Source organism: Bactrocera dorsalis, chromosome 1, assembly GCF_023373825.1.
Source record: "Bactrocera dorsalis isolate Fly_Bdor chromosome 1, ASM2337382v1, whole genome shotgun sequence".
NCBI classification, from domain to species: domain Eukaryota; kingdom Metazoa; phylum Arthropoda; class Insecta; order Diptera; family Tephritidae; genus Bactrocera; species Bactrocera dorsalis.
In genome coordinates, this window is record NC_064303.1 from 83607399 (window position 1) to 83626200 (window position 18802).

An 18802-nucleotide genomic window follows, 5' to 3' on the forward strand; every position below is an offset into this window, starting at 1 on the left:
CATTATAATGGAAGTCACGCCCGGAACGCATAGAGCGCGACTGACTGCAAGCGACATCCGTCAAATATTAAAATACACATGTTCTTAAGGACACAGTTTTTGAGGCAGCTGCACAACTATATAATATTAGTATTTCAATATTTGACAGATAACATTTATTTTACTTGATAGTACCTCAATACCACTTTCTTGGCATGTCATCACTAAACATTTGAAAACATTTTTTATGACAGAAATATACACATATAATCTTTGAAATACATACATAATTCAAAAACAAAATTGGCGAAAGCCCGAGAACGTAACTCGAATGGTTTGCTGCCGTTCCTGGTGAGAAACACCGTCATGCTATGCATAGGCACGACTCCTTCCTCACTTTTCGCTCATAGGAGAAAACCTTTAGAATCCTTTAGTTTCGGAACTCGGTGGCTGCTGTTATTTTCGCTCTTGCCCTTCGCGGTTTGTCCTACCTGCGTTGATAGTGTCGCTGGCGCCGCCTTGTCTGACTCGTGTTACACCGTTTTACAACAGATGCGGTGTTTGCACCCTTCGGTTTGTCTGAAGCAAGGGAAGCTTGCTGCTCATCACCTTTCGAGAGAACTATGTTGTCAACGTAGAAGGCAGTATCAATATGAGAGCCAGGATGTAGGGAAACGGAGACGAAGAAGTATACGATTTGCCATAACACTGTACTCTGTACGATAACTGGATGCATCCTTATATCTCCTTGAACACCTACATAGTGAGGGTTGCATGTTTTAAGATAAAAAACTACCCCTTCTCATCTGCTTGGACCCAAGTCGCCTCCTAGGATCAAGATCAAGAGATCATTCCATTATTTTGTCAACGACATAGAAAAAATACGCCTAGCCGACTAAGGACATAACAAAACACTGGAAAGTATTTAACATCATCACAGTCTTCATTCGAGTAAATGGAGTAGTTTGACCTAAGTCCCCCACCCATATCAGACTTACCACTCAAGCGGGTATTGATAATCGTTACAACAACAACATTTTGCTTTGTAGCCATATCAGACAAAATCTTGTTTTTGGGTATTTAAATTACGATACCCAACATTTATCACGATTAACAACCATTATAGATTTACCATTGCCACTTAATATATGGAGAAGCTATTTTAATATTTTTTATGGTTTTATGATTTATTAAAACAACTGACTTTTGATTTTTCAATACCTAACAAAGTGATTTAAAATTGTTAGTTCTCAATAAATAAACATTTATTTTTCTATCTTTTAGAATTGAAAATTAGTAGTACAAAGCATCACATCACAAAACATTTCATCAAATATTTCGCGCTTCCTTTAATTTTCTTTGTTGTACATTTTCTATTAGTGGAATGTCGACAACATATCATGTTCACAATCCAAGCTCACAATTTTAACATTTACTTTCTGTATTTGATGCAGAATAAATCCCTTCGTTTCTATGTATCCGAATATGGATCACGTCACCCCATATCATCCGCGAGTATACCAGAATTTATTAGTCGCGGTGCAAGACTTCATTTATTTCTATCTATCAAAACCACCGTGATCCCATTCACTAGGCGGAGATCTCTTCCGGGCCTGAGGTCCCTAACAATTGAGGGCACGGAGGTGGAGATGTCAAAGGAGGTCAAATTCCTTGGCCTCACCCTAGACTCAACATTGAAATGGAGCAAGCATTTGGACTTAACGTTGTCCAAAGCAACTAGAGCGCTCATGATATGCAGACGCCTGGCCGGTAGATCATGGGGATGCAAGCCTAATATCATCCGATGGCTGTACACCATGATAGTAAGACCCATCGTCACCTATGGAGCGGTTGCCTGGGCCGACAAAGTAGCACAGTCTTCTGTGATTCAGAGACTAACAAAGCTGCAGAGACTTGCATGTGTCTGTGCTTCTGGGGTAATGCGCACATGCCCCACGGTGGCACTGGAAGTCATACTATAGCTCACACCGCTGCATCAGGTGATCAAGCTAGCAGCAAAGCACACCATGCTAATGTCAGCCGAAGGCTGTGGAAGAGGGAAAATAGTGTCCTCTAAACAGATGGATGCTCTAGCAGAAAACACACCGCTGGCCCTCCTCCCAAGAGACGGCACATCGAAGAAAATAAACCTCAAGAAGAACTTCAAAGTAACTCTAGGCAGCAAAACGGAGTGGAATGATTCCACTCTGGAAAGGCTGCTGGAGGACAGTACCATTCAGTGGTACACTGATGGCTCAAAACCACCGGAAGGCATTGGGGCAGGTATAGCGGGTCCGCATACTAAGCTGTCCATCCCTATAGGCTGCTTCCCAAACATCTTCCAGGCTGAAGTTTTTGCCATCGAAGTTAACCTCAGCCGCAACTATCGCAACCAGCGTATAGCTATCCTCAGTGATAGTCAAGCGGCACTAAAAGCGATCCTGTCGTTCGAGACCAAATCGCTTTTAGTCGAGGAATGTATAGAAAGGCTAAACCGCCTGTCCCTGCGCAACCGGGTACACCTAATTTGGGTACCAGGGCACAAGGGAGTAGAAGGAAATGAAAAGGCCGACGAACTGGCGCGCAAGGCGGCAGCGTCCAAGATGTTGGGACCAGAGCCATATATAGCAGTAGGACCCCACACTCTTAAGAAGCTGCTTCGCACTGAGGAGAGAGAGGAGAGGGAGCGGTACTGGCGGCAGGCAGCAAGTATGCATCACGCCAAGCTGCTTCTAGGAGGATATAACCTCTCCAGGTTCAAAGAATTAATGAACCTCCCCCGTGAGAAATTCCGTCTCCTCGTCACAGTCTACACAGGGCACTGCAAGCTCAGGAAGTACCTGTCCAACATGGGCATGGTCTCCTGTGCTACCTGCCGGTTCTGCGACTTGGAGGTGGAAACACCAGCACACCTAATCCTGGATTGCACAGCAATCTGTGGGAAAAGGCTCAAGGCCCTGGATTCCGTATATATCAGTAGGGATCACATCACCTCACTGGCGCCCGGCAAACTACTGGAACTGTTCAGGCTGCTGGAGCTCTGGGAGGTCATGGGATATAGGGGAGGGCACAATAGACCCTAGGTCGCGGTGCAGAACCTGAAATTTTATTCTATTTCTATTTCTATCTATCAATAGTATGTTCCCCTTTATTTGAGTGAATACTATTTTGCAGTTAATATATTACAAAATTTATTTATTTATTCACGCCAATCGGCTATGTACAGAGAAGTATAACAAAAATAAAAATAAAAAAGAAGGCATATCCATGACTAGGCAAATCACACATTAATGATACATTATCGATACATTATTAATTAATTCCTTAACCGTTGAGCCGTACCTCGCATACGTACAACCAAACATATTAATATTTTCATAATTTCTGTTAACTAAGTCTACCACCCTGCTCCTCGGTCCACCCCGCACGTAGTTCTCCGAAGAGTTGACTGTTTTTAACGACCTCAACCCAGGCATATGGCTTACAATGCCGAATTGTTCCAAAATTTCCGGAGAGTCGATTAATCCATTTAGTGACTTAAAAGCAAACATGAGATCTGATACTTGTCTCCGACTCATCATATCACAAATCCCAAATTGACCACGAGCCTCCTCCGAGCCTCTGACCCATCCTTTACGTCCCAGGAAGTACGCGACATATTTACAGAGTTTCTTCTGCACTCTCTACAATCGGACGCACCAAGGTTGAGTACAGCCTTACGAACGTATCAGCATTCCAGAAGTCATCCCCACATCTGAATATGAACCCAAGTGTCCTGTATGCTTGTGATGTAGTTTTGTCAATGTGCCTGTCGAAATTTAGTGCATTGTCAATCATGACACCAAGATCTTTTATTACTGTGACTTCTTCTAGCTGATGATCAGCGATTTGTATAAAACATATTAGTTCTAATATATTTCTCCTATTTCCATCTTGAAAAAACTGTGCTGTTGTACGGTAATCTTTCCAAAAATTTCAATACATTTGTAGACTCGAACGCCTACAACTGTGTTCGAAATAATAACAGTGGAATAACCAGGAATTCAAATGAATCAAATCGTGTAATTGATTTTTATTATGGGTTATTATTATTGTATTTAATTCGCCCATATTCAAGCTTAAAAGAAATTTGATTTCTTTAAAGAATAAGATAAAGTTCTTTTTTAAATAAATAAACAAATGTGTAAATGAAAATTTCAGCTGTGATAAATAATAGCAGTATTGAGGATTTTACATAAAAAATCAATTAATTAATTTTAATAATACAAAATAAAGTTTAAACAATTAGTATTTCGTTGAATGACGAATGTTGGATAACAAAGCTGCGCATCTCGTAGGCGTGGAGTCCACCAAACGCTTGCATTTCTCGAGAGAAATGGAATCCTACGCCTTCTTGACACCACTCCACAATTGCTTCGTATTTGGCGGATTCTCTTTCCCTACAGCATCTTTGACCTCTGCTCAAAGATTCTCAATTGAAATTAGGTCCGATGACTGAGCCGGCCAACCCATAAACTCAACTCCATTTAGAGCAAACCAATTTTTTGCCAACCTGGTGCTATTTTTTGCAGGCGTTATCTTGTTGATAAACCCATTTCAACGGCATTTTCCATTCAGCGTGTGGTAGCATAGTCGATTCCATTATTTCAACGTACAATTTGACATCCATGTTTTTTTAATTCAAAATAACGGACCTGTACCATAGTAAAAGAAGCACCCCCATAAATTGATTTTAGCACCTCCATGTTTAACCGTCCGTGAAACATATTTATTTATAATCAAATGAAGCATTTACTGGCCTTCGTACATGCTATCGGCGTCCTTGGGAACCAAATAAAACAATTTTTGTTTTATCGGCCCACAATATATTGCGCCATTGTTTGGCTGACCAATGCAGGTGCTCTTCAGCAAATTGAACTCTGGCCTGCAAATGTCGGGGTTTAAAGAACGACACCTTTCTTGGGCTCCTGCCATAGAGTTTAGCTGCTATCAAATTTTTTCTTGATGTTGAAGCAGTGACACTAAAGTTTAACTCATATTTAATTTTTTTGTAGTATAATATGACTTTTCTCGAGCCAAAGCCACAACTTTCCTCAACCGTGTCCGCGAAAGATCTTCTTTTCGTCCCCTTGTTTCGGGATTTCGTTTAAATTTTTTTTGCATTTGCCATCATTTTGGCAGAACATCCGAACAAATCTTCGATAAACTTGTAAGATTTTCCTTCCGTCAACATTTTTGTAATGATATTTAGTTCTTCAATGTTTGTTTGGCTCGTCCCCTTTTTACTAAAGAAATATATTTTAAAATTTAAAAGCCGATCTATTCACTAATGAATAACATTAATTAAAATTTTCACATTTAAATCAAATTATTTGAAACAATATAATTAAGTTTGCACTGCTATTTTAAATCACAGCAAAAAGCAAATACATAGCATAAAAAATAACGGGAAACGGGACTCTCAATATTTGGGCCCTTGTTCTGGCATAAAAAAATTAAATGAGTAGAATTTTTTAAGTGTAAAACTAACATTGTTAAAATTTTCACAAGCATATATGTATTTTTATTTTCTACTCGTTCTATGAACTTTATTTTATATAAACTTTAATAGACTTCTTCAATTTCTAAAGTCCCAATAATTTTTTGGCAGATACTGACTAGAGCATCTGTAGTTGAATTTTTTATGTTAGTTAAGTCTTCACCCAAATCACAAGCTTTAGTCACTTCCGGATCTAATGGCAGGGCACCTAAATACGGTACATTCATTTCCGCACACATCGCTGCCGCGCCCCCCGTTTTTGCTGGAAATATTTCAGACGTTTCTCCACAACTACAACGGAATGCAGACATATTTTCTACCACACCCAATATAGGCAAATTCTGTTTCTTGCAAAAATTTATTTCTTTTCGCACATCCAATAAAGAAGCTTCTTGTGGTGTTGTTACTATTAAAGCTTTTAAAGAATCAGGAGCCTCATTATTTCGTAAATATAACACAATACTTAAATGTTCATCTGAAGTTCCAGGAGGTGTATCCAATAGTAGCAAATCCAATTTTCCCCAGTCTACTTCACTCAAAAATTGCCGAATCATGCCATTTTTTTTAGGACCGCGCCAAATGATGGCATCGTCTTGTGAACCGAGCAGAAAGCCAATTGACATGAGGCATAAATTGTCATCCACACCAACTGGTGACCATCCAGAACCCGACTGGTGTACATTTTCTCCCTCAACACCAAGCAAACGTGGTTGCGATGGGCCACATATATCAACGTCTAAAACTCCAAAATTATGTTCGGGATATTTGCGGGATAGATAACGTGATAATAATGTGGTGACAGTACTTTTGCCAACACCACCTTTTCCGGAAAGGATGAGTAGTTTTTGTTTGACTTCACGCATTGACTCAGCTACAAGCGCTTTCCCAGGATCTTCCAATTTGGTATTTGGATCACTGCATAATGCTTGATTGGGGCAACCAGCGCAAGCACTAGATTTGCCTGCATTCTCTGTACCAACTCCCGGACAGTTCTCCGGTTCAGCTTCCATCGTCCCTCCAGACAGATTAAATTTCAAATATAAAGGTGCTGCTAGTTAGCTGAAAAACTTCCGTGCGCTGTTTTTATTTATCAACCAAGTTGTATAATGAACCAACTAATACGGCTGTCCTTTGTCAATTTTAGACCTTACAAAAAATATAGTCAATGTGACTAAGATAGATCTAGAACTACATAGAGTGGACCTTACAACTTGTGTGTAAATCTTTTTAAAGATTATTTATCATTATTTGTTAAATCATTATAACACAAAACCAGGGTAACTTAGTGTCTCTACAGGCAATAGGTGTTAACTTCTAAATCATCCCACAGTCAATATTGCAAATGGACACAACATGATAGAAGGTAAAGATTACGAAAAGTTTTTACTTTTACTATTTTTGTTTTGTTTGCTTCAAATTATAACTTAAAAATAATTGGTTTATAAAAATAAAGTGTGATAATGCAAACACTAATCGAATAATCAAGCACTACTCGAACATGCCAATAATAAAATATTTATATAGCAATATTTCTGAGTTGCGAATAGCAATAGAAATTGCTTTAGAAATGGGCCATTACTTTCAAACGGTTACTTCAGAGGACGTATTGTGGCGCATACGAATGCCAGAACAAAATTTAATCGACGATAGACTGCTGGAACCGACCATACAGCAAAATTCGTAGTTGCCAGAACCGCTCGAGTGACGATGTTTTGGTAACAATCTTTTATACAAGCGCTACCAAGTTGTACTGCAACGCGGTTCAAATTATAGCGGGCTTCTCTAACAAGTCTCTCAAACACGAAAAGATTTAAAATAATAATCTTAGGGTTGGGTTTAGTTAAGTATCCCATTTTCGCTGCTTATTTCTCTTAAATGCGTGCACGGATTTTTTTAAATTTATATAGCACGGATAGCCAATGAATTAAACTTTTATTTAAATGTAAATTTATTGTTAAATGTTAATTTGTTTTTTAGATATAAGTAAGCAAAAAACGCACATTTTCACATCTTCTCAAAAAATGGCTCTCTTCTTTTGAAGTTTTTGTTGCACTGCTTGTGAAAAATTTAACCAATTTAACACACACACATTCTTTGAAATATATTTAATTGAATTAATGATAAATTATGAATTTTAAGTTGCAATTTTATGTACAATTTAATAAATAAAACAGCTTTCAATTACGTCTTATACTGTTCCTTGAAATGTAAGCAAAATTACTGAATATGAACTGTCAAACGACGAAGAAAATAAGCACAAAAGGAAGATAGTAATAACCCAACGAATCAAAATGGTAGGCCTTATATACTGCGGCGCTTGTTTCGATGTAGTATATTATGCTGAAAATATATTCAAAATTTGAAAAAAAAGATCGCGCGATGAAAAATTTTATTATTGAGGGGGTCTTGTATAAATGGTTGGTTGGGTTATCTCGGTACTTCAACTACTGCATTATTACCGATGCATATACAATTTTTAATTTTCAGTGTTTTTTATTTAAATAAAGTGGATTTCCACTTTAATTCATTAAAATAATAAAAATAATAAACATATAGCGGGATTCTGTAACCAGTCTCTAGTCTCTATTTGAGACATTTTGAGGCAAAGTCTCAATTTGAGACTAGTTACTATTCACTAAACAGTCTCTAGCGTTAGTCTCAAAATATTGAGACCTGGTAGTTAGCCGGTCACAAAACTAAAAAGAGTTCTTGTCTGTCATTTTGAATATACTGATAGAGATCATCATAGATATTAAATCGATTGTCGTATTTTTATATTTTGTAAGCAACTCAAACACGAAAAAGTTAAAAATGAATAAATTTTACATAAATTTCGTAAATATTATGAAACAAAGTCAACATATATTTTCATTTTTATTGATAACTATGGTTTTTGACGATGTTATAGATATTTTAATATTTGTTATCGACATATTTATTTCCATTCAAGTGTAAAAACATCTCTGAATGATGAAATGTAATAGATTTTGTGACTGTCACTTACAGAATAGCAAAATCGTCTCAAGTCTCAAAAATTGTCTCTAACTTAAAATCTCAAATTTAGAGACTTGAGACTGTCTCACGTTACAGAATCGCACGGATAGAGTCACTCTATGCGTAAAAATACACAAATTTTATATTAATTAGTGAAAATTGTATGGAAAAACTACGATTTTACGCCATTTTCAGGAGGCCGCCCTAGAGCCCCCCGGGGTCCTAAGGGTGGTATTATTCAAAAATTCCATGCATTACCTTTCAAATGAGGGGGCTAGCAAGCCTCCCGCCCCCTCCCCCTTTGCGCAAAACCTCTTCAAAATGAGATACTAAACTAAACATTCCCCCAATCTTACATAAATTACAACTATCTACCAACTCTGGCACCTACTTTTCGGAATCGAGTACTATGCCTCCTCGGTCCCAGTTCAAAGTAGTCCAGTATTTTTGAATTTTTTCTTTGCAATCTGCATCTTAGCAATGCTCCATTGCTCTTTGCCGTGGACTTAATATTTTCTGATGATTCATGATAACTCTATCAGTATGTTTCGTTGTTTTACGTGGAGGAGCTTTGCAGATTTTTTTTTTATTTTTCAGTATTTTTTTATTTTCAAATTAGTATTACATCTATCAAACGGTGTGGCGTTATATACAATTCTCCTCGATTCATAATTTTGGCAATCTTGTTTTGGATTTTTGCCTTTTTCGTGTAGATCAAAAATCATCATCATTTTTTCCAGAGTATAAAGCAAATTTCAACAAAATGTTAAATATTTTAATTTTATTTAACAACTACACTTAAAACAATATCTCTTCCCCACGACTGTAAATGAATATAATAATGAATATTTTTACAAATAACCAGATGCGTGCTCTTTCCTTGCCCAAACAAATTTCGTTAGAATGCCATTTGAAGGGGTAACAACAAAAAAGTAAGCATGCTAACGGCATCAACTCACCGTTAAAAGTTGTGGAAGTCAAGCCAAGAATGATAGAAAACTGACGGTAGTACCAGTGTCGTAATCTTATATTCTATCATTCTTGAGTCAAGCCATGTATTTACACACATTTTCAAAGTGTGCTATTTATCTGCCATACATATGTATATGTTTATATCTAATCAATTTTATTTTAAAATCAAATAACATATTAATCAACATGGGATACTTAGCATTTATTTAAAATAAAATAAAAAGCAAAATTATGCGGTAATATTAGGAGCTACAAACATATTTAACATATTTCTATTACTTAGTTGGTCGGGTAATTGGTCTTGTCTCAGGTCGCTTCGGTGTAACATCATCATCGGATGACTGCGAGCTGCTACTGCTGTCTTTTTGTGACTTTTTTTCTGGAATTTCATATGGGAATTCCTTATTTTGTTCTTGTAAAGCAGTTTGAAGACGCAAGAGAGCAGTACGATTTATATTCTCCAAGCATATATCTTTGATGGCGGTTTTTAGCGTGTCCAAAGCTTTATCTAAGTTTTTGCTGGTGGTATGAATGTCTATCAAACAGGAGTAGGCATTACCAATAGCACCTTCCGAAATCTTTGAATCACGCAATTGATTTATAACCGTTAGGGCGAGTTTTTCGTCGTTTTGCTCGCGCGCTGTCTGCAAAACTCGCTGAAACATAAGGCGAGGTGCATTCGAAAGATGTTTATCCCATAACGCTTTTGATGCAGTCTCATCACCTAGTGCGAGTAAATGCATCCAAAGTACATTCACTGGACCCAACTGATTGTGCTCAGCATATTTTTCAGCGATTTTTTGGACTAAAATAAAATGAAAATGTAAAGTCATACCTCAAAATCTATTTATACAATTGTTACTCACATAACGGCAATGATTCAGGTTTTTGTTGCAAAATACCAAGAGCACCACCACGTGGAAACTTTTCAGCAAGTTTCGCAGCCTCTTCGGTGGTATTTACTGCAGAAATATTCTCATATAGCGAATTCAAATAGTGGTCCGTTTTTCCAGCTACAATGTTGGCGTGACAAAAACGATTATCGAAAGAAACAATCTTTTTTTGATCGTCGGATAATTGCCCTCCAATTGTCTCTAAAGTTTGGTCATCGCCAGCGGCAGCGATTTTATTTAAATAAAATTTGAAAATTTTCGGAATGGGGTAACGATTATTCGCCAACAATTCATTTACAAATTTGGTTGCTTCCGTTAGACGTTCAGCACGCACTAAATGTTCGATGAGATGAGAAAGATCACTGATGCTCAAGGTTTCATTTGATTGCAACTGGTTTTTATAGTTAAGTGCGGCGTCAATGTCACCAGCGTTAACAGCTTTCCGAAGAAGCGATATATTATTTGTATGTTTGACGACTACTTTCTTGGAATTATCAACTGATTCGACAGTTTTAGTTTTAGAAAATTCTTCTGATTTTGGTACTACAAAAGGTACCTTAATGTTCTGCGAATTCAATAGCTCTGCTAATTTAATTAGGAAAACATCAGTGGGTGCTATATTTTCTTCCTGCATTTTAGTCCATAAGCCTAAAGCCTTTTCTGCATCTGATGACTTGCAGTAACTCAACAATAAATTGTAGTAGATTTTGTTGCGATCTATATGATTAAGGTCCTTGGTCGCTTCTACTAGGCCTTCTAGAGGCTCTACCATACCTTCGTTTTTGTAACGTTCACATGCGTGGCTGATACGTTGTGGACGAGTGCGAAGTCCAGGTGTCTCCAAAATCTTTCTCGCTTGACGTATACGCCCACACTCAACGAATGAAAATACCAAATCATAGAGACTGTTAACTTCACCATGGATATTTGTACTTAAATCAGTCAACTTCTGCAAATTTGCAGCATCCTCTTTTTGTATCAGCCGGCATGCAAGTTCATTTTTCCACGGTGTTGACTTATACTTTTCACAGATTTGCTCAAATGTCTCCATAGCCTTCGTGATGTCGTCATTTGTTAGATGTACCTTTAATAATTATTACAAAAATGTATAAATAAATAATCTCTATGCCATAGAATACTGAACACAAATATACCTTTATCAATGGTCCCAAAAGTACATTAGTGGGATATATATAATTGCCGTCCTTTAATGTGTCAAATAGTTTCTGCAGCTTATCAGCGCTACCAGCTTCGGCAAGTGTATTTAATAAACGCCATACCGTAGATGTGTAATTGAAAGAGCCTTCGCCATCCACAACCAATTCTACTTTCTTATTACGTTCTAGGAATTTAATGGCCTCATCGAAGCGCTCCTCATTAATCAATAATTTAACGATGTGCACTGTTTTGAGGTTGTCTAATATGAATTCGGGATCTTTTGTTTTCATTTTTTCATATTGCTCCAGAGCTTCGGCTGTTTTTCCCTCAATCGCATACAAATCGATCAGTTGTGCCCATATACCAGTTGGTATAGTGAAATTTTCGGCTTCTAATTTCGCAATAACTTGCAAGGTCTTCTCCAGATTGCCAGCACGGAAGCATGCAATCAATAATTGACGCTTCAAATTGTTAGCATTTTCACCTTTAGCTTCCACATTAGCGATGAATCGTTCAAGTTCTGCAAGGATATAATGTAATCTTAAAGAAACCAATTAATCAATCTATGTATATATTATTTTTACCTTCAACAGTTAATGAATCCAAACTACGCTTACGCGGTTCTGCAGTTTTTAAAGGAGATAATTCTAGATCACCAGAGCTAAGTTTACCCAAATTTTCAGAAATCTCAGTTGTCATTTCTGAACCCAAGCGTTCGGAAATTCTTGCAGCATTCTTGTTGCTAATTGTAAATCCTTCCTTTGCCAGCTTAGGAAGAATGTTACTCAAGATTTCTACGGTATTGCGACGGAAATATATGGAAACATCATTTAAAATAACACCAACAATATCATAACTTTGGTTAGCTTCATCATTTTCGACCATTTCAGCCGTTGCTGCAATTTCAGCACTCTCCTCCTGCTCCGTTCGTTGAGCACTTGTTGAGCGGCTCTGTATGCTCTCGTAAAGCTGCCTAATTACACGAACAAACGAGGCATAGTCATCTGTTGCAGATAGCGCATGAATCAAAGGCTGTCTAAATAACTGGGGTGAATAAAATGCGCGATATGACTCCATAATATTGGCGGTGGACTTTAGTTGATTTGTTGCTAACGCCGCATAAGCAACTGAAGCCGCTGCGTTAGCACTCGATATACCTGCATCACGTAAAATTGTCACGATTTTATCCCAGTTCTTCTCCTTTAAATTTGGAATGACGTAATCACGTAGAGTTTCTGAACTGGGATTTATACTGAACTCATCTTGCATGTGTCGGATAATACTAATGATTTGGTTGGATTCAGCAGAACAAATCAAAGGCCAAAAATAATGTTGACGTATAGGCAAACCCGCCTTCTTCAATTCGCGCAGAAGTGGAAGTGCATTTGAAATCGAACCATTATTTAGACCAGCTTCAGTGGCGATTAACAGAGCTTTAGGATTCAGACCTGAGAATGACAAATACAAAAATTTTAATAGTGTAGGTAAAGAGCGTAATGAATCAATTTAAAACATACCTTCATCTTGCAGAACTTTGCATATGCTCAAGATCTTCTCTACGGGACGGTCCACTTTGACAAGTTGTTTTATAAAAAAGTTACCTGTATCTACGAGTTGGCCATCAGGTCGGGTAGCACGTGGCATTGTTCGCAAAATTTGTAGACCTACATCCTCGTAACCCTTATTTACCAAACGCAATATAACATTTACAGCATCTTGATTGAATCCGGTTGATATACGCAACCTTGCCAGCACTGGGTCTACTTTATCCGAGTGACCGTTAACACTTAGAGCGTAAACGATGTCCAAAAGATCTTTGTCTAGCAAGATTACTTCTGCTTTTTCACATTCATCCAATGTACGTAGTATAGCATCAATATCACCATGGCGTGCATAGCAACATAAGAGGGTGGAGTATGTATCAGCGCTGGGCTCCAAGTTAGCTTGTTTCATAACAGACAGAATTCCTTTGGCTGATTCCAAATCATTTGCCTATGTCAAAGAATTAAATATATATTTTAATATCAAAATGTAATTTTCTATGCCATTAATTTACCTGCGAGTGACCAAGAATAAGAGAATTGAAAACATTTTCGTTAACCGGAAGATTTTTTGAACGCATAAACTCTAATATACGGGTAGCTCCGTCAATGTCACCCTGCTGACAATATCTCGCTATTAAACGCTGATATGTCACTCGATTTGGTTCAATATTCTTTGACTCGATCTCTGCGAGAAAATCTGTTGGCGAAAAATGATGTTCATTTTCTAAGTACACACGCAGCAGTGCATTGTAATGGGATATATCCATTGGCACATTTAAAGAGTTTAGCGTTTTCCAAATTTCCTGCACCAGCGCTGTTCTCACTTCGGGCATTTCTTCCGGCACTAAATTGCCACAGCAACGTATTACGAGCAGTGATTGTGAACTAGTTGCTGATCGCTGAGTGCGTATTTCTTCAAGAACTTCCTCAATATCGCGACGTGAAATTCTACCGACTCGACGAACATCCTGGTCTAGCCGGCGTATTTGTTTCTCTAAGTTAAGATCTGACTTCGCTGCTGGACTGCTGGCGAACCCACTAGAAATGTGCAAACATGAGTATAACAGTTTCTAGGTTAAGATCACAAACATATGACAATATTTAAAACATTTTTTTTTGAAATAAGAAAAACAATTATCTTAAAGATATATACATTTTCAATTCAACAATTACTGAAAAGCTTGGTTGTATTAAGGAGATTGCAAATCAAAATTATTTTATTTCAAAAAACTACTTTTGTATTGCGTAATGTTATGATGAGGGAGGGCACCGGCCGGAAATATTTACTTACTGCTGGAATTGTATGCCAATGCTTGGAGAACTTTGTAGCAGGCTGCTTCCATTTTCACTTTGTCTAACTGAATCTACCACAAAATTTCGGGTAAAACCAGCGAAATAGCGAAGAAATTTTCCTGTGCGTAAAATTGATGCCATACTTTCGTCTCCTGGAGGAATGGATGTGACAAGAAAAATATTTCTAGCTATCTGAACGATAGCATTGCCATTCAAAGAAAATATATCAAATTAACGTAAAACCTTAGAATTAAAAAAATTAAGTGTAAAGTTATGAGTGCTATTGGTATTTGTATATTTTACCGCAATTAGTTGGTATAAGAAAATACCAAGTAATTATTCCTTTTTAAGCATTTATAATAAAAGAGTCAAATAATGATATTCTGATTAGAAACAGTGTGGGGACATCTATGAGTGAGTTTTTCCTGTATATTTCTTTCTGCGCATTTTCGTTCCATCAGCTGAAAAAACATACGGCGTGTGTGATAACAGCGAAAACTTGTGAAATTAAAGTTGCTAGAAAACAATTGCTGCATAGTTTGAGCATAAATTATCTAATAAAATCTACCAAAATGTTCCAGCTATTTGGAAGAATTCACAATAACGTTCTTGCATCATATGTTCTAAAAATCAATCAAAGAGCTCCGACAGTAAGTGCTCCGTCATGTTTTGTTCTTCCAAATAATAGATTTAACTCTACTGAGGCTGAGCCGGCATTAACATCTGAAGGTAAAAATGATTGCTTGTTAATTGCGTGTGCATTTTGATAATATTTATATATTTTAGACTTTAGAAAGAAGCAAATACGTTTCAATATAAAAGCGGAGCATGTTGAAGGTAGACCATTATACCTTGACGTTCAGGCAACATCACCAATGGTAATTAAAAATTAATTACTTCATATTTTTGTTGTTACTAACGAATTTGTTTGAAGGATCCACGCGTATTAGACGCTATGCTGCCCTATATGACGAATTACTATGGAAACCCACACTCTCGTACACATGCATATGGCTGGGAATCTGAAAAAGCGGTAGAAACTGCAAGAGAACAGGTGGCGAAGTTAATTGGCGCCGAACCAAAAGAAATCATATTCACTTCAGGAGCTACAGAATGTAATAACATTTCTATCAAAGGAGTTGCTAGGTAAAAGTAACGCATGGAATTATTAGGATTATTAACACTTGTGGTTATGGCTTCTTTGCTAATTCCTAGGTTTTACGCGAGCAAGAAAAAACATGTTATTACCACACAAACAGAACATAAATGCGTGCTAGACTCATGTCGTGCTTTGGAGAACGAGGGCTTCAAAGTGACTTATTTGCCTGTTAAGTCAAATGGAATCATTGATATGAAGCAATTAGAGGAAACTATCACTCCGGAAACATCATTAGTATCTATTATGACTGTAAACAATGAAATTGGTACGTTCGAGTGTTTAAAATGAAACTTCTCATAAAGAAGACAATTAAAAATTTTCCCTTTATATGGTAAACAGGAGTAAAACAGCCGATAGCAGATATTGGTGCACTCTGTCGTTCACGAAAAGTATTCTTTCATACGGATGCTGCCCAGGCAGTAGGAAAAATTCCAATCGATGTAAACAAGATGAATATCGATTTAATGTCTATATCGGGACATAAAATATACGGACCAAAGGGTATTGGTGCACTCTATGTGCGTCGTAGGCCACGTGTACGTCTTGAACCACTTCAAAGTGGAGGTGGGCAAGAACGAGGTCTTCGCAGTGGTACTGTTCCCGCACCTCTGGTGGTTGGATTTGGCGCTGCTTGCGATCTTGCTTTGAAAGAAATGGATTATGATAAAAAATGGATCGATTTTCTATCAAAACGGTTGTATGACCGTATAACACAGGCTCTACCACATGTAATCCGCAACGGTGATCCTGAACAGACTTATAGCGGTTGTTTAAATTTGTCTTTTGCCTACGTGGAAGGTGAATCGTTGTTGATGGCTTTAAAAGATGTTGCCCTTTCCAGTGGTTCAGCATGTACTTCAGCGTCATTGGAACCTTCCTATGTGCTTCGTGCCATAGGGACCGATGAGGATCTGGCTCACAGTTCAATCAGGTTAATATTGTCAATTATAACTTTAAGTAATCATACCTAGTTAACGACACTTACTTTTATATTTATATATTAAGATTTGGCATTGGTCGTTTTACAACCATCCAGGAGGTTGATTACACTGCTGACAAATGTATCAAACATGTGGAACGTCTACGTGAAATGTCGCCACTGTGGGAGATGGTCCAAGAAGGCATTGATTTGAAAAATATTCAGTGGTCACAGCATTAATTATAGCTTAAAACAACTATTGTGTCCGAGGGACTGTATTGAATTGTACCTACAATTGTTAGTAAGAAAATGTTTTCGTTTTATAAAAGCGATGGAAATTTTCAATAAGAATTTTACATTGAAAAAGGAAAAGCTTTTGTCTACAGAATAACGGTCTATTTTCGTAATACCTAGATAATATTAAAGAGCTATTAGTTATATGCATGTCATAGTTGCACTCAAATATTATATAATAACAAACCGATTAAATATGCATACTTCAGTTAAATTGAAAACTCAATTCATATCTATGTATTTATTTCCAAATATTAGTAATAGGTAATAGTTTAAGCCAAACATTACTAACCGATCCAAGATGAACCAGAATAAGCAAAAAACACTTACATTGGGATACACAGTTTCCCACCATTTTTAAAAAATTAATTTTATCAATCTTGTAATTAATAGTTATACTTTTCCCTTGAGTTAAATAATAATATTTAATGTGTATTTGTTTTTTTTTTTAATTTTTTTTCTTAAAGAGATTACAAAAGTCATAGTTATATAAGCTGTTTAAATATGAATACAACAGTAAAATATATACATATGTATGTATATGCTTTGATCGAGATAGTACAAACAACCAATGTATTAACAACACAGCGGCTATAAAACACTAGCTGTATTTAATTATACTTGCACACGTCGAAAATGTGAAGGGTGAAGAGCCATTCAGCGGTGGTCGTATAACTAATGAGCTTTTGTATAAATTATTCGATGTATTTTGTATTATGTGTGTTTTGAGCGCAACTTAATAATGTTTGCATAATGAGCCAAAGGTGTTGCAAAGTTCAAAAACTGTTTTGCAATATAGTTAAAAAAATATTGGTTTATGTACATCCATATGTATATTCAAATGCAAAATAACATATGTAGTTGGTAAATATTATTATTAATATATTTCTTAATTAGTTTTCTTCGTCTGCTGGGTTTTATTGCCGTTTCCTCCCAATATCTTCTTGCGTTGCGCAAACATGTGGAGATACATTTGCGGGAATAGAGGTATATACAAGAGCATTACAATCCAGAGCAGAGCAAAATATGAAAATGTGGCATTCCATTTATTTGGCATTTGCAATGACCAAATTGTATTTGATTTGGCAAATCCTTGTGCCCACCAAAAACATAGCAGCTCGCCGGTTACGCCAATTGGATAAAGAGCTATAAATGTTGTGTATCGTAGAAAAACCACAATGAATGGCATAAAGTTTATAATATTGAGAGCATAGTAGCCATATCTTATGATTTCGGTTACTGCCCACGCAAAAAGCGCTATCGGTAGCCCAGGCGACACTTTACCCGTTGGTGTAGCCATAACGACTCCGAGAACTACCATCATTCGACTCAGCACTTGGAATGTAGTTATTACAGGATTTGATTTTACTAAGCCGAAAGCTGCGTTTAAAATTTCAACGAAGGCGGCATTTTGGAATACAATTACTGCAACGCGAGTATAGTCCCAAAGTCCCAATCCAGCTCGGAATTCCGGTCCTTGCAGCAAATAGTAATTTACTAACTGGAAGAGGATGTAACTCCATCCAACCACTTGTGTAGCGTTGTATACAAAAAGGTAACCTTTGACCGCAAGTCCCTGTTGCTGTGAAGCTGATTTCACTGTTGTCGATTTCGCAGACATTTTTGTTTTACTACCTTCAAAGTCCAATAAACGAAATCAACACGACCATACACTTTCACTACTTTTAAGCAAGTGTATTGTCAGTATCGTCCAACAGCTGTAGTAAATGAGGAAATAAACTTGTTTTAACAAAATTGGCAATAGATGGGTTGATAAGGGTACATTCACATACAACTTTCCTGGCTTTACGTGACAGTTCAAACTAAAACAACGCGCAGAAAAGAAAATGCTAGCCACTATGAACGACTTGCTTTCAGCTAAGAATGATGGAATACATTACTGTATTCAATGCTTTTATCTAATAAAAATTGCAACTATTGCTTAGCAAAGCGTAAAAAGATGAGAGATATTTTTCTTGGTTTCGCGTCGAGAACTTTTTATGTGTACGTACTCATTCAAAAGCGTACATCGAACTTCTGTCAAAACTAATGTCTGAC

General features: G+C 37.1%; 4 protein-coding genes across 4 annotated transcripts; 1 reads left to right on the top strand and 3 right to left on the bottom strand.

The window, feature by feature from the left end:
• Window positions 1-5529: 5529 nt before the first annotated feature.
• Window positions 5530-6799, bottom strand: LOC105222058 (cytosolic Fe-S cluster assembly factor NUBP1 homolog). The gene has a single exon (XM_011199240.4). The coding sequence runs from the start codon at window positions 6526-6528 to the stop codon at window positions 5584-5586; it is 945 nt and encodes a 314-aa protein (XP_011197542.2). The 5' UTR covers window positions 6529-6799; the 3' UTR covers window positions 5530-5583.
• A 2866-nt stretch (window positions 6800-9665) lies between these two features.
• Window positions 9666-14583, bottom strand: LOC105222057 (leucine-rich PPR motif-containing protein, mitochondrial). The gene is made up of 7 exons (XM_011199239.4): window positions 14371-14583; window positions 13592-14117; window positions 13053-13527; window positions 12120-12983; window positions 11532-12055; window positions 10351-11461; window positions 9666-10289 (listed from the first exon to the last, which is right to left on the bottom strand). Exons 1-7 carry the CDS (start codon window positions 14511-14513, stop codon window positions 9760-9762), a joined length of 4173 nt encoding a protein of 1390 aa, XP_011197541.2. The 5' UTR covers window positions 14514-14583; the 3' UTR covers window positions 9666-9759.
• Window positions 14584-14821: 238 nt separating this feature from the next.
• Window positions 14822-16970, top strand: LOC105222056 (cysteine desulfurase, mitochondrial). The gene is made up of 6 exons (XM_011199238.4): window positions 14822-15101; window positions 15159-15250; window positions 15307-15518; window positions 15588-15796; window positions 15871-16462; window positions 16537-16970. Exons 1-6 carry the CDS (start codon window positions 14945-14947, stop codon window positions 16688-16690), a joined length of 1416 nt encoding a protein of 471 aa, XP_011197540.2. The 5' UTR covers window positions 14822-14944; the 3' UTR covers window positions 16691-16970.
• Window positions 16971-17175: 205 nt separating this feature from the next.
• Window positions 17176-18702, bottom strand: LOC105222055 (very-long-chain (3R)-3-hydroxyacyl-CoA dehydratase hpo-8). The gene is made up of 2 exons (XM_019988911.2): window positions 18538-18702; window positions 17176-18462 (listed from the first exon to the last, which is right to left on the bottom strand). The coding sequence occupies exon 2, from the start codon at window positions 18363-18365 to the stop codon at window positions 17634-17636; it is 732 nt and encodes a 243-aa protein (XP_019844470.2). The 5' UTR covers window positions 18366-18462; window positions 18538-18702; the 3' UTR covers window positions 17176-17633.
• Window positions 18703-18802: the final 100 nt, after the last annotated feature.

What these genes read in the sequence shown, in the direction of transcription:
- LOC105222058 (XM_011199240.4), bottom strand. Translation starts at nt 6,528, where the DNA reads ATGGAAGCTGAACCGGAGAACTGTCCGGGAGTTGGTACAGAGAATGCA.
- LOC105222057 (XM_011199239.4), bottom strand. Translation starts at nt 14,513, where the DNA reads ATGGCATCAATTTTACGCACAGGAAAATTTCTTCGCTATTTCGCTGGT. An exon ending in GGATTCATTAACTGTTGAAG is followed by an intron (nt 12,056 to 12,119) that starts GTAAAAATAATA and finishes ATATCCTTGCAG; the next exon opens with AACTTGAACGATTCATCGCT. An exon ending in TTTTGGGACCATTGATAAAG is followed by an intron (nt 11,462 to 11,531) that starts GTATATTTGTGT and finishes TAATTATTAAAG; the next exon opens with GTACATCTAACAAATGACGA.
- LOC105222056 (XM_011199238.4), top strand. Translation starts at nt 14,945, where the DNA reads ATGTTCCAGCTATTTGGAAGAATTCACAATAACGTTCTTGCATCATAT. An exon ending in TTCAGGCAACATCACCAATG is followed by an intron (nt 15,251 to 15,306) that starts GTAATTAAAAAT and finishes ATTTGTTTGAAG; the next exon opens with GATCCACGCGTATTAGACGC. An exon ending in TCTATCAAAGGAGTTGCTAG is followed by an intron (nt 15,519 to 15,587) that starts GTAAAAGTAACG and finishes GCTAATTCCTAG; the next exon opens with GTTTTACGCGAGCAAGAAAA.
- LOC105222055 (XM_019988911.2), bottom strand. Translation starts at nt 18,365, where the DNA reads ATGTCTGCGAAATCGACAACAGTGAAATCAGCTTCACAGCAACAGGGA.